General features: G+C 39.7%; 1 protein-coding gene and 1 pseudogene across 1 annotated transcript; both read right to left on the bottom strand.

Moving 5' to 3' along the window:
• Window positions 1-451: 451 nt before the first annotated feature.
• Window positions 452-3,261, bottom strand: LOC141587531 (uncharacterized; annotated as a pseudogene).
• Window positions 3,262-5,818: 2,557 nt separating this feature from the next.
• Window positions 5,819-7,785, bottom strand: LOC141586394 (basic blue protein). Its single transcript, XM_074407604.1, has 2 exons — window positions 7,498-7,785; window positions 5,819-6,135 (listed from the first exon to the last, which is right to left on the bottom strand). Exons 1-2 carry the CDS (start codon window positions 7,679-7,681, stop codon window positions 5,936-5,938), a joined length of 384 nt encoding a protein of 127 aa, XP_074263705.1. The 5' UTR covers window positions 7,682-7,785; the 3' UTR covers window positions 5,819-5,935.
• Between the last annotated feature and the right edge of the window lie 5,114 nt (window positions 7,786-12,899).

The raw sequence follows: 12,899 nt of genomic DNA, 5'->3' as shown, positions 1-12,899 counted from the left end.
GTTGGAGACAAGGATTTGATGGTCGTGTCTTTCATGAAATTTTTCACTAATTCGCATCGTTAATTGCTAAAAAGGTAACTAGGTGTTTCTCTTTTAATTGTGTTTATGCCATTGGTATAATTAATAGGATTTAATTATTGTTTTGTATGATGATTAATTATGTTGCATATGTTTGTATATGTTTTAATGCCTTAATTGTGTGATGTATAATGTTTGTGTGTTAATATGGGTGTCTTGTACGCGGCTAGGGTTCACGAGTGAAACCCTAGAGCCTAGAGGGTAGCTGAAGTTGGTATAACCTTGAGAATATGGCTCAATGTTATGGTTGAAGCTAGTACAACTTCACGTTATGCAGGGCCGTCTCAAGAAAAGTGGAGGCCCGATGCAAAAGAAAAAATGAGGCCTAAAATTTATAAAATCAAATAACGTTTATATAAAATATTAATGCAAGCTACAAATTATTTGAAAAGCGACTCTTTCGCGTAGTTTTTCTTGAAGCGAATTCCTCTATCAAACAATCATAATCTACTTTCTCTAAGAAATCATCTTCTATGGCAACTATTGCTAATCCGTTAAGCCTCTCTTGCAACATTGTAGACCGCATGTAAGATTTCAGCAACTTTAACTTGGAAAAGCTTCTTTCTGCAGATGCAACCGTCACAGGAATAGTCAACAATATTCGATACACAACAAATGCATTAGGAAAATACGATTTACGCTTCAAAAATTTCAAAATATCAATAGCCTCCAACTCTTCACCAGACAATAGATCTTTAAGCAACTTTAACTCCATGAACAATTCATTCCCATCAATATCACATTGTTCACCACTTGTAAGTGCTATTTGAAGATGAAAGCGTCTTGCTTGTGACGGGCTAATTCCGTCACAAGCTGAAGACCTCTCACAAAAAAAAAAGAGAGGACAAGGTGGGGCACCCCCCCCCCCCCCCCATGTGCTTCCCCACTCACCTCTCATGGGTATTTTGTGAGAGGAAACGATATCCGTCACAAGCTTGTGACGGATATCACCGTCTTCAATGAGATTTTGTGTTTGAAGATTGTCACAACAAGACTTTAATTTAGCATTATCTAATGAGTTCAACTTACTAGAAGAGAATAAAAAACCAAAAACATTTTGATATTCTTCATATTGCTCAAATCTCTTTGTGAGTGAACCAATAGCTTGATCAACAACAAATAAGAAGTAGTTCACTCTAAAAGATTATTCACTAGTTTCGGAAACTACTTCGGATGTGTCATTTTGATTCTTGTCAAAATGCTTTTTTCTTCGACTAACACGCTTCTTTGGAAATACGGGATCAACATCTAATTCAATTGCAATTTCCCTAGCGATATTAACGGCATCATTAAATCCAGATTCCCTATAATCTTCAAAAAATAAAACCAACTTTTTAATATCATCAATTGCCGCATCAAGAATCATATTTTTTTATTGCAATTGTTTACTAACAAAATTAATTCTATGCAATATTTCATACCAAATAACAAGTGCTACCAAAAACTCAAAGTCACCAAGTTCATTCATGGCCAAGGATTTAGCTTCACTTCTAATTTTACCATCATTATCAGTTTCTCCTACTTGAAGCAAAGCATCACATACCTCTGCAATTTGAAACCTAATTGCTTTGACACTACCGACACGACTTTCCCAACGAGTAGATGAAAATTGCTTTAATGTATATTTTGTTAAATTATTCTTCAATATTTCCCATCTTTTATTAGAATTTGCAAAAATAGTATATATTCGTTGTATTACTCCAAAAAAAGTCTTTAGCTTTACCACAACTATTTGCAATATCACATAATGTTAAATTAAGACTATGAGAAGCACAAGGAGTAAAGAAAGCTCTAGGATTCACATCTAAAAAGTCTTTTTTGTACCCCCTGATTTTTGCCTTTCATATTTGATCCATTATCATAACTTTGTCCTCTCACATCATTCACATCAAGATCTAAAGATTTTAATTCATTTAATAAAACATCAAAAAGTCCTTGTCCAGTTGTGTCATTTACACTCAAAAATCCTAAAAATGATTCCTTAATGCAAACACAACTTGAAGACACATCAATATATCTCAAAATCAAGGACATTTGCTCTTGGTGACTAACATCCGGAGTGCAATGTAGTATCACTGAAAAATATTTTGCTTCTTTCACACTTTTAATAATTTCAGATTTAATAGCGGATGTAACAAGAAGTATTAACTCATTTTGTAAGTTATGACCAAGATAATGACTATGAATAGTGTCATTGGTTATACGATGCACATGCTCCTGAATTATGGGGTCAAACCTCGCTAACATTTCAATTAATCCTAAAAAATTTCCATTGCTTTTTTGATATAACTTTCCATTACTACCACGAAAAGCCAAGTTATGTGTTGCTAAATACACCACAACAAATATTATTCTTTCCAACACTTTTTTCCAATGTTCTTTCTCTTTATCTAATGCATTATTTGTCTTTTTATCAATTGTTTGACTCTTTTCAATTCGTTCACGCAAATCATACCAAGCATTCATATTAACGATGTGTTCAATGCCCATTTCATGTTGTCTAAGTCTAACACAAATATGAGACCAATCTTGAAGACCATTGTTAGCTAATTGACTTTTAGGATTACCTTTTCTAAATATTTTACAACAAAAGCAAAATACTTTATCAAGCTCTTTTGAATAGAAAAGCCAATCTCTATCGCACTTTTCTCCATTTGGTAAAACTCTTGTATAACATGTTAATTTAAATCTCCTACCCAATTCGCCTTTAGGTCCTTTTTCAATAGATAAATCTCTTTTAGGACCTTTTTTGGCTAAAATTTTAATCATATCAGAATTAAGTGAATCCCAATTTCTCGGGTCAAACAAATCAAAAATATTATTCATATGACTAGATTGACTACCATTTTCGACATCATTTTTTTCTCCTCCTACAACAAAACCCTCGTTGTCCTCATCGCCATCATTTTCATTCATATCTAAATTATCATCATTATTGACATTGTTATCCTCATCGTCAATTTTATTATCGTTGTTGTCAAAGGAATCATGATTATAAAAAATTACAGCAATTTCACTCTCAAGAACACCTTCACTATCATTAATATTTTCACTATTAGAAGTAGACCCTTTGGTGAAAAATTTATCAAGTCCACCTTTTTGGGACTGAACTAACTGTTCTATTCGCTTCTTTTTCTTCCGTTTTTCGGATCCAGAATCAAATTTTCTTATTCTTGGTAACATGATATTAGAAATAGAGATATGTGATGAAACGAAACAACCTTATTGATGCCGGATTCCAGAACTATCGTCGGCTTCACAGCTGCTCGACTGATCTCCGACACCAACTTCCAATACCTGCAAATGCATTGTCATTAAATTCATTAATCATTAACATTATGATTGAATTCATTAAAATTCATCAAAATTAAGAAGAAATATTGGTATATTACCTATTTTGTTTGAATTCAAATGTAAATCTGCGATTTTTGCCAACAATTGAAACTGACAAAGTTTTGATTCTAATTCGACTAATTGTTTTAATTGAAAACTTGGGATGATTTGTGAATAATTGATTTGGAATAATCATACTTAAATAATTAGAAAAAAAGAAACGTTAGATAGGTTGAAGATTAAGGAGTAGATTTAATATTTTTGGGAAGGAAAATAATTTTATTCGGGGAAGGATTAGATTTAGGAATTGATTTAGGTTAGTAATTGGAATTTGGAGTATATTATGTTACCGGTGCTCCTTCAATTCCCAACTTTACTCTTTTTTTTTCTTCTTTTTTTCCTTCTCAATTAGTATAACCCTGAAGTTTGGGCCCCAAAAATTTGAGGCCCAGTGCAAGTGCACACAGTGCGCCCATAGTTAGACGAGTCTGACGTTATGACTCGAGTTACGGCTGTTTGAGGTATAACCTTGGAAATATGAATCAAGGTTATAGCTGAAGCTACTATAACTTTGGATTCGAGTTAAAGTTATAGCTGAAACTAACGTAACCCTGAGATTATGGCTCAAGGTTATAGTTGGAACTAGTATAACTTTGAGTTTCGTGTCAAGGTTATGGGTGAGGTTAGTATAACCTCAAAGGCGTTTGTTGAAGTTATAGTCGAGGCTAGTATAACCTCGCATCTTGAGTTCATGTTATGGTTAAGGTTACTATAACATTGATTGTTAGTGTATGTTTCACATGTTGTGTTGTGTACAATTGTTATATGACAATATGTTTGCACATCTCTTTGGTTACTCATATTCATATGATTGTAGGATAATCAATTATACTATCCTATGAGTTGAGTCGTGAGGTTGTTCATGCATGTCGGTATAGTTAGTTATATTGTGAATTTGTTTGTGGGCTAGTTTGAATAGATGACGGTAGTATCCGCTATATACTATCAGAATGACCTAACGTCGCTCGTTGATGCGGGATTTATTTTGGTCTATGTTTTGGAGTGGCCAGAGTTGTCAGTTATACGCTCTGGGTTCCGAGTGTCGTTCGGTGTACAGTTATTGCATCGAGAGGTCTGATCAGGTCTTAGGCACATAGGCAGTGGTGATACGATATGCATAGTACCGTGGAGGCAGTGGTGATATGCTCCACACCGATGGAGACAGTGGTGATACGCTCCGTCAGTCAGAGGTAGTGGTGATACGCTCTGACAAGTTAGAGGCAGTGGTGATATGCTCTAACGGGTATTCGCTCTATTCGTTATGCTTTGATGCTAGCTTTGTGCCTTATGTTGATGTGGATCGTGTGCTACTTAGATTTGTAGGTGTACATGGTCTAGTGGTTGCATATGGTCTAGGGTTGCATGATTGCGCCCGTCTAAGGTTGAGTAAGTTATAGTAAGTTGTGTTGGGTTTCAAGAGTATAGATGATCTCGATCACATGTTTACTGGTTTTACATTTCAATTGTTATTGATTGTTGGTTATATTCACTTGTTGTAAACATGACTGGGAGAACATCTAGTTACTCACAACTGATTATCGACCCCCCATTCTCAGGTTGTTCAAATGATTTGCTGTTTGGATGATATCTTGCTGGGGAAGTACCGTGCAGCAAGATGAATAATAAATTATGAGTTTGTTTTATGTTTTGAAAACCCTTGAATAATGTATTAGATTTGGTGTTGGTTTTAGTAACGATCCGGATTTTGATCAGATGTTTCCGCCACCTTGACCCTTTTATCAGTTTTATACTCTGATTATTCTTTTATTATACGTTTTCCCTTTGTTTTATAATCCGGGTTATTACAATCCTGACGCAAAGCGCACACGACTCGAATTAGCATTAACAGATTGAAGTGAGTAACCGAAATGAATATCGAAATCGAAATGAAACTGAACATAAAGTAAATCCGATTTAAATCGAACCAATATAGTCCGTCCGAAATTGAACCAATTATGATGCTAGCGATCAAACCTCGGTATTACCGGATGACGTTGTCTCATTTTTTTTTTATAACATTGTTATGATCCAAGATGTTAAAGTTCGCTCGGGTGGAGCTACTTGGTAAAGTATTAGATGCACATAATGGGTCAGAATATGTCGTTTACCAAACAAATGAAATAGCTAGTAGATTGATTGGTTAATCTACTATTTTGACCGGAATCTGTTAATTTCAGACAATATGTTGTTCACCAAAACGGCCATTATCTATCTTTGATAAATAGGAGATAATGATTTCTCTTCATTTGTTTCGAGAAAAGTTAGATATCGATCAATTCCGATTAGTAGCACTTAGGCAACAAGTCTTCTAAAAGGCCATCCAACATTAAGTGTGAGAAGTAATGGATATTCATCATGTAAAAGTTGCTTCATTAACTTTTTGAGAGATCGTCTTACATGAAAATTTGTCACACTCCAAATATGGTAATTACGACTGTAATACAATTAAGTACTCCGTAATAAATTAAGCGGCATTAACAGCAATCTTCATGCCAGACTGACAATGTCCGGGGATAGTACAAATGAAGTAGTTAGGGCCCTTGCTCAATTTGATGTTGTCCTTGCCACTCGTGTAAACTTTTGCACCACTTTGGGGATTGCAGCTTGTGTACCCTCCCCTATTTACTACTACCACATTGTGCAAACTGCTAGCATAGTTGAATGCTGCAATTTCATTTTTCACATATAAGTAATTTAAAAACGTATTCTTTCCCTTGTTTTCACTGTGATCATTATTTTAGTTTTTTACAAAGTTGTAAAATTTTATCATAAATATGCCTATAATTCTATAATCTATAAAAGGTCAAATGATTATAGCATAGTACTCCGTAATTAATATATTTGCATGCACTTGCTAACTCAAAAATATATACGAGTATCTTAAATTGATATACTGCCAAATAAAAGTAATATACAAATGTAAATAGTTATGGTTTAAGAACTGTTTTGTAGAGCGCGTAAAAATAAGTACTCTGCATGAAGATAATTGTGGAGCATGTTAGTGTATAAGATCGATCTTGTGACTCTAACCACCAGCTTAAGCTAAGCTTTTGGTTGAGATTGTTTTTTAACATACTATTAGAGCCATGTGACTAAAATATTTACGAGTTCAAATTTCATCGCCCCCATTTCTAAAGTGGAATATTAAACACCTGGTATGGGGAGGGCGGGCGAGGGCCTGCAGTTGCATCCACACTTCATACCCAATGTGAATTCGTGTGAGGAGGTGTGTTAGTGTATAAAATCGATCTTGGGACTCAAACCATCAGCTTAAACTTTGATTGAGATGGTTTCTTGACAGAGCACTAAATAGTTAAATGAGATGCAATAAAGGACATCCTAACTTTTTTCATTTAAAGCGAGTCACTGGGCGAATATGATGCAAATATTATTTAAATCCAGATTACGAGTACCATCTCTCATGACTTTATAAACTAAGCTAGTGGAAATCCTAAATAATGTTACCAAAATTGTTGCTAAGATTAGTTGGCTACTTAAATAGTTAGTTAAATGTGATAGTAATTAACTATCATCATTAATTAGATATGGTCCAATGTTTACTCACAACAAATGGAAAAGGTATGGTGCAACTACCACTTTAGAAAAATAAAGTAGTTTTAGTTTGGCCGATTAACATTCCTTTTGATTTCGTCTTCTCACTGGTTTGAGGTCACATTAGGCTTTTTGCAAAGGGGTCAAAGATTTTCTAGATCGATTTTTATTAGTTGGTTATAATAAAAGATAAGAGGTTGAAGCTCTCTTTTGGCAAAGTAATTTTTTTAACGTATGAGTTTAAGAGGAGATGTTTGATGGTTATGGACTATATTAGTTGGTCCTGTGTAAAACGGTTATACGAGAACTAAACTAGTAACCTAATATAAATCACCAATAAAACATGGATGATTAACAAAAAAGAAGTTACTCCAGTGTAAGATGATTTTACGCCAATTCAGTGTAAAACTAACGTAAAATCGTCTTACGCAAGCATTTGCATGCAATGAAGTTAAATCCTCAAGATAATCTTACCTAGAACATCACCAGCCCTAAAGGACTTGCCATTCGGCCAATTGACAACATTAAAAGTCCAGCCACCGGCATCTCCGACAGTGTAAGGGGTTCCGACGGTGGGTTGGGCTATAGCCAAGACACACATTATAATGGCTAACCCTAAAATCATAACTTGGGTTGCACTACTTCTTCCCTGACCCATTTTCCTAAGAAAAGTTGTATGAAATAATGTTTAGTGAAAATGCAAGAGAAATGATAATGGTTTTTCCTTTGACTATTGAAGTGGTAAGTGACATGTGAAGTAGTATATCTCTATTTATACTCAAATTTAGTAGGGAAATGGGGGCAAAAGAAAAAGATTGTTGGGAAGGTTTTGTAGTAAAGTTGCAACTAATATTACTTTTCTTATTTATAGTTAATTAAATGGCCGTTTAGTTCATATAGAAAGTGGTGCTAAAGACCTCGCCCTCCCTCTCAACCATCATTTGTTTAAGTTTGATTAAAGTACTCTCACAAAGAATAAGAAGTAAACAAATGACAGTGCAAGTATAAAACAGGTAGTTGGCAGCTTCACGCTTGATGGTAAACTTATGCTCAATTTTTCTAATAAAAAACTTCAGGTTTTTTTTGTGAAACACAACCTTTAAAAAAAAGTTTTTTTTAAACACCATCTTTAAAAAAAAAGTTTGTAAAACACAACCTTTAATAATTTTATTTTTGTCAAACACGACATTTGGCTGGACGAGCAACATTTTGCAATGGAGTAACTTTTAGTCGATGTTTGAGATAGTAAACGAGGTCGGGGTATGAGGTGTTCTTGAACTCGTTGGAAAGATGGAAATACAAGCTTTCTAGGGGTTATAAACACGAAGGTCAAATGTGGTCTTATGTCGGGTCTATTTCCGTGGGTAAAGTAAGGCTAGTCGGAGAGGGTAACTGTAAAACGAGTGGTCATGTGATTTTTCGCGGGTCTTTAAATGGGAGTATGATAATTTGTTTGGTCTGAAATTTGGTATATACGTAGAGGGGAGTGCTAGGTAGGTCTTAGTTGTTGTTTGTGGTGCTTGATGGTTGTATATGGTAGTTCGAGGGGAGTAAATTGGAGGTAAAAAAACAATCAGAAGAAAATCAAAGTAGGATTTTTTTCGTGGGTCAATTCATTCAACTCAAGCCACCTATTGCAACCAACAAATACCACAAAGAACACAATTACGACCTACCTTACACTCCTCTTTACCTACATACCAAATTTCAGACCAAACAACACATCCTAACCCCATTTAAAGACACACGAAAAACCCCATGACCACCCGCTTTATAGTTACCTTCTCCGACCGTCCTTACTTTACACACCAATAAACCCCACATAAGGCCACCTTTGACCATCGTGCTTATAACCCCTGGAAAGCTTGTATTTCCACCTTTTCAACGAGTTCAAGAACACCTCAAACCGACCTCGTTTGCTATCTTAAACTTCGACTGAAAGTTACCCCATTGCAAAATGTTGCGTCCTCCAGCCAAAATGTCGTGTTTGACAAAAATAAAATTATGGGATATTCTACGGTGTACTCCTGAGTTTTTCGGTTTTCTATGTTGTACCCCTTCTTTTTTTACATTCTATATTGTAACCCTAAACTTCATACTTATTTCTCCATCATGACCTCGTTTAACTCTCCATTAACTTTATCACTATCAAACAACCGTAATTTGACCTTTATTCTAACTTATTAATATTGCATCATCATTCTATATGAGAAACATCACAAATCACTTTTAAAAGGCACGAACTAATAATAAAAACATCTGTTATGATTCATGACACGATGATGGAGATTTGATGAACTTTTAGTTAGTTTCGTATACTATCTGGTGGGTTAATGAGTAATTCGGCGAACTAATAAGTAAATGAGTAGGTTATCGAGTAATTGGAATGATAAATATACGTGTTCCGGGTGTAATTCCAGAGCAAGTATAGTTACCACCCGTGGCTTGTTGAATGATGTCTTGAGTTGGAGTCTCCCTTGGTCTTAATCGTTCCTCTCGGCCTCTCCTGCAACAATGAACGAACTGAGGGCTTGGCTTTGTGCCAAGCGTACCCACTCCGACACCCAAGTCAGTAAACTTAGATGTATAAGTTGTATGCTAATTGTCTAGGAATATATTGTAGAGAGATAAGGAAGATTATACCAGATGAATAGTGTATTTAGGTCAAGTTGTGTATTTCTGGATTGGATCCTTTCCTCAATGAAGGTTGAGGAGTATTTATAGACTTCACCTTTTGTCACGTAGTGGCCAAGTGGCCAAGTGGCTAGCGGTGGGAAAGATCGATCTACCCCTCGGCCGAGGGACCCATGGCAGGCCGGCGGGCCCCGTTGACTCGCCGCCGAGGGGTCTTGGATATGAGTTCGCGGATATGTGCCCCTACTAGTTGTCCTAGCCGAGGCACAAGAGACAGCCGACAGTGCGTCGGTTAAGGCTTTGTCTAAGTCGTTGACTTCTTTGTGGATATCTTTGACCTTGCTCAGTATGTTGACTCGGTCAGCGGGTGCAGAATATGCCCCATCAATTTGCCCCCAGCGTAGTCTATGCCGTGGTATGGACCTTCGATGAGTGTTGAGCGTATATTCTGCGCAAGTAGTTTGTAGAAAATTTTCCTGCATCGGCTTCTTCTGCGGCGGCTTCTTCTGCTCTGCCTAGTCTTTCTTAGGCCGTACCATATCCCCCCTCCACATGGATGTGTATTGGGCATCCGATGTGGAAAAGAAAGGGACGCTTGGCCGAGACCGGGTTGAGGCTAGGTTATTTTTGATTGCCCCCGGCCGGCGGTGTCTAGCTTGGTTGATCATGTGGCGGCGGAGAATAGGTGCATGGGAATTTGTTTGAGGAAGTTGAATAGGCGGAGAGATTTGAATAGGCGTGTTGAAGACGTTTGGTCACTGTTGCATTGATTGACACAACTCTTGCAACGATTGACATTCCGTGGTTGCATGTCCGACACGTGTCGCATCTTTGATTGGTTGACGCTTCATGGGTCATTCTCGATTGGTCCCGCTTCATGGGCTTTTCCTATAAATAGGGCAGTTGCTCCGTGAAATTGGTCACCAATTTCATTCTCCAAAAGTTTTCTTCTCTAAACTTGCAAGGGCTTGTCTTCTAACATTCGAGTTGTTATTCCTTAAAGCGAGTGTTTTTTTCTTCAAGGTAAACAAACAAACTTCTTCTTTTTATTTTGTTAAATAATTGTTGATATTATGTCCGCTCTCGGCGCCGGACTAGTACTTCTGCGCCGGAGGATTCCCCGTTGCGTCGTGATGGGGAGGAGATACTAGACGCCATTCCGATAAGGTTTGGGGGCCCTAGGTCTCCTTCTCCCGCAGTCGATCCACCAATTCTGGAGGGACGGGAGGATGAGGGTGGGGATGCTGATGAGGATGAGGGGACCCCCTCCGATGGTGGGAGGCTGTCATCCGTCCCGGATCATGGCGAGCCTGTCGACGGTCTTGAACGTGGTTGGTTCCATAAGTTCGGCGGTTGTTCGGCGGGACACTTTTCGGGGGCCATTTCTCATTCGGTGAGGGGTATAAGATCGTTATTCCTAAAGAGGGTCAGGCGGTCTGTTGCCCTCCACCGGGTCACATCGGCGTGTACATCAGGCATCTGGAGTATGGGCTGCGGTTTCCTCTGAATAAATACGTCGTGGCCATTATCAGAGCCATGAACGTCGCGGTGGCCCAACTACATCCGCTGGCCATGAGGACGATAGTTGGCTTTGTGTGGCTTTGTCTCTTTAAGGGGGAGATCCCGACGGTCAACTTATTCCGCCGACTTCACAGTCTTCGACCGTCAATTCTTTGGTAAGGTGGGGTGGTACAGCGTGTCTGAGACGGAGCCAGGCTATATTTCCGTGAACAAGCTTACTTCCTGCAAAGACTGGCAACGGCGGTGGGTTTATGTCCAAGTGCCGGAGGATTACCCATTGCCCCGGTCTTTCCAGAGCCCTGTTTACTTGCGGTGTGAGAACCGGGAAGAGTATGAGGAATGTACCTCCCGGGGTAAGGTGAAAATGGACGCTTCGAAGGTTCCTCTTACTGAGGATGAGGAGCGGGCGTCTGTTGTTCGATCTTTGAGAAGGGATGGCTGCCCCCGACTCAGATTATTCTTCAAGATGAGCTGCTCGGTCACGTCGGCCTCATACCGGCCCTCAGCCAGGGTGAGTGGGGTCGGTGTGAGGCCTATTTTTGCCTGTTATGCTCCTGTTAGAGCTATGTTCTATTCCTGTCGTGTAATTCTTGTTTGGTTTTCTTTTTGCAGACCGGTTTGGCCAGGATCTGTCCGAGAGTACCTTGAAGCGGTTAGGCCTTGATAAGGACGGGAAGGTAGTTGTGCGGCATCCTACGGCTGAATTGCGCGATCGCAGACCGTCTCCCAAGGAGCTCATGGATAAGCAGCTAAAAGGGGTGGATCCGGTGGCGGCTCAGGCGAGGGTTCTCGGAGGCGTGCCAAAGAGAACGAAGAGGGCTGCGACTACGGCGGCGGCGGCGTCTGTGCCTGCTCCCTCTTCAACCCCAGCTTTGTGCAAATTTTTTGCAGATCCTTCCTCGGCGGCCGCCGTTCTTATTGAACGGCAATCAGGGAAGCAGCCCGAGAGGGCTATCGAGACGGCGGGTGACGGAAATGTCATTGTTGACTCCTCTCGCTCGAACATCTCTCGCCTCCGAGCTTGTGGCGGAGGGTCTGAGAATGTATAAGAGGCTGGCGAAGTGGACCCAACAAGCCGACTCCTATATCGCGGAGCAGGAGAAAACCATGGGCCAAGCTGCGCCGCTGATGGCGAAGTTTAGACTTGACCTCTCTGCCGCAAAGGGGGAGGCCGCGAAGTTTAAACTGGATTTCTTTTCTGCCAAGAAGCGCGCGGAGGAGGTTGAGAAGCTGCTGGGGGCCGAGAGGGCCAAAGTTGAGGAAGCTGACGGCGCTACTGCCAAGATGATGGAGGAGCGGGATAGGTACAAGGACGCTCATAAAGCCGCGGTTGCCGAGGGGGAAAAGTGGAAGAATCAGTTCCACAATCAGGCGGAGGCGCTTAAGGACGCGCAGGCTGTCATTGCTAAAAGGGAGAAGGACATTGCCATGCTCCAAGATGAACTTCTCCCAAAAATGTGCGCCCAATTCCGGGACCAGGCCGAGGAGGCGACCAGGGAGGCGATAAAAAGGGTCGTCCCCGATGGTTCCTTTCCGTGGGATAAATTTGAGAAGCTCTTGGACGAGATGGCTGAGGCTGCGGAGGCAGCGGCTGCAGAGAAGACGGAGGCGGCGAAGGTGGCTCAGTTAGCTGGGGTGCTTGAAAATGTCGAGCCCTCGTCTGAGCCAGCCAACGAGGAGGCTGCTGCTGCTGCTGCTGATGGAGGGAATCAACGAGGCAT

Source organism: Silene latifolia, chromosome 6, assembly GCF_048544455.1.
Source record: "Silene latifolia isolate original U9 population chromosome 6, ASM4854445v1, whole genome shotgun sequence".
Classification (NCBI taxonomy): domain Eukaryota; kingdom Viridiplantae; phylum Streptophyta; class Magnoliopsida; order Caryophyllales; family Caryophyllaceae; genus Silene; species Silene latifolia.
The sequence above is the reverse complement of the archived record's forward strand: the minus strand, read 5'-3'. Positions and strand labels throughout refer to the sequence as shown.

Excerpts from the sequence above, each read along its gene's own strand:
- LOC141586394 (XM_074407604.1), bottom strand. The coding sequence starts at position 7,681 with ATGGGTCAGGGAAGAAGTAGTGCAACCCAAGTTATGATTTTAGGGTTA. Across the intron at positions 6,136-7,497 it reads TAGGGCTGGTGATGTTCTAG|CATTCAACTATGCTAGCAGT; the intron begins GTAAGATTATCT and ends ATGAAATTGCAG.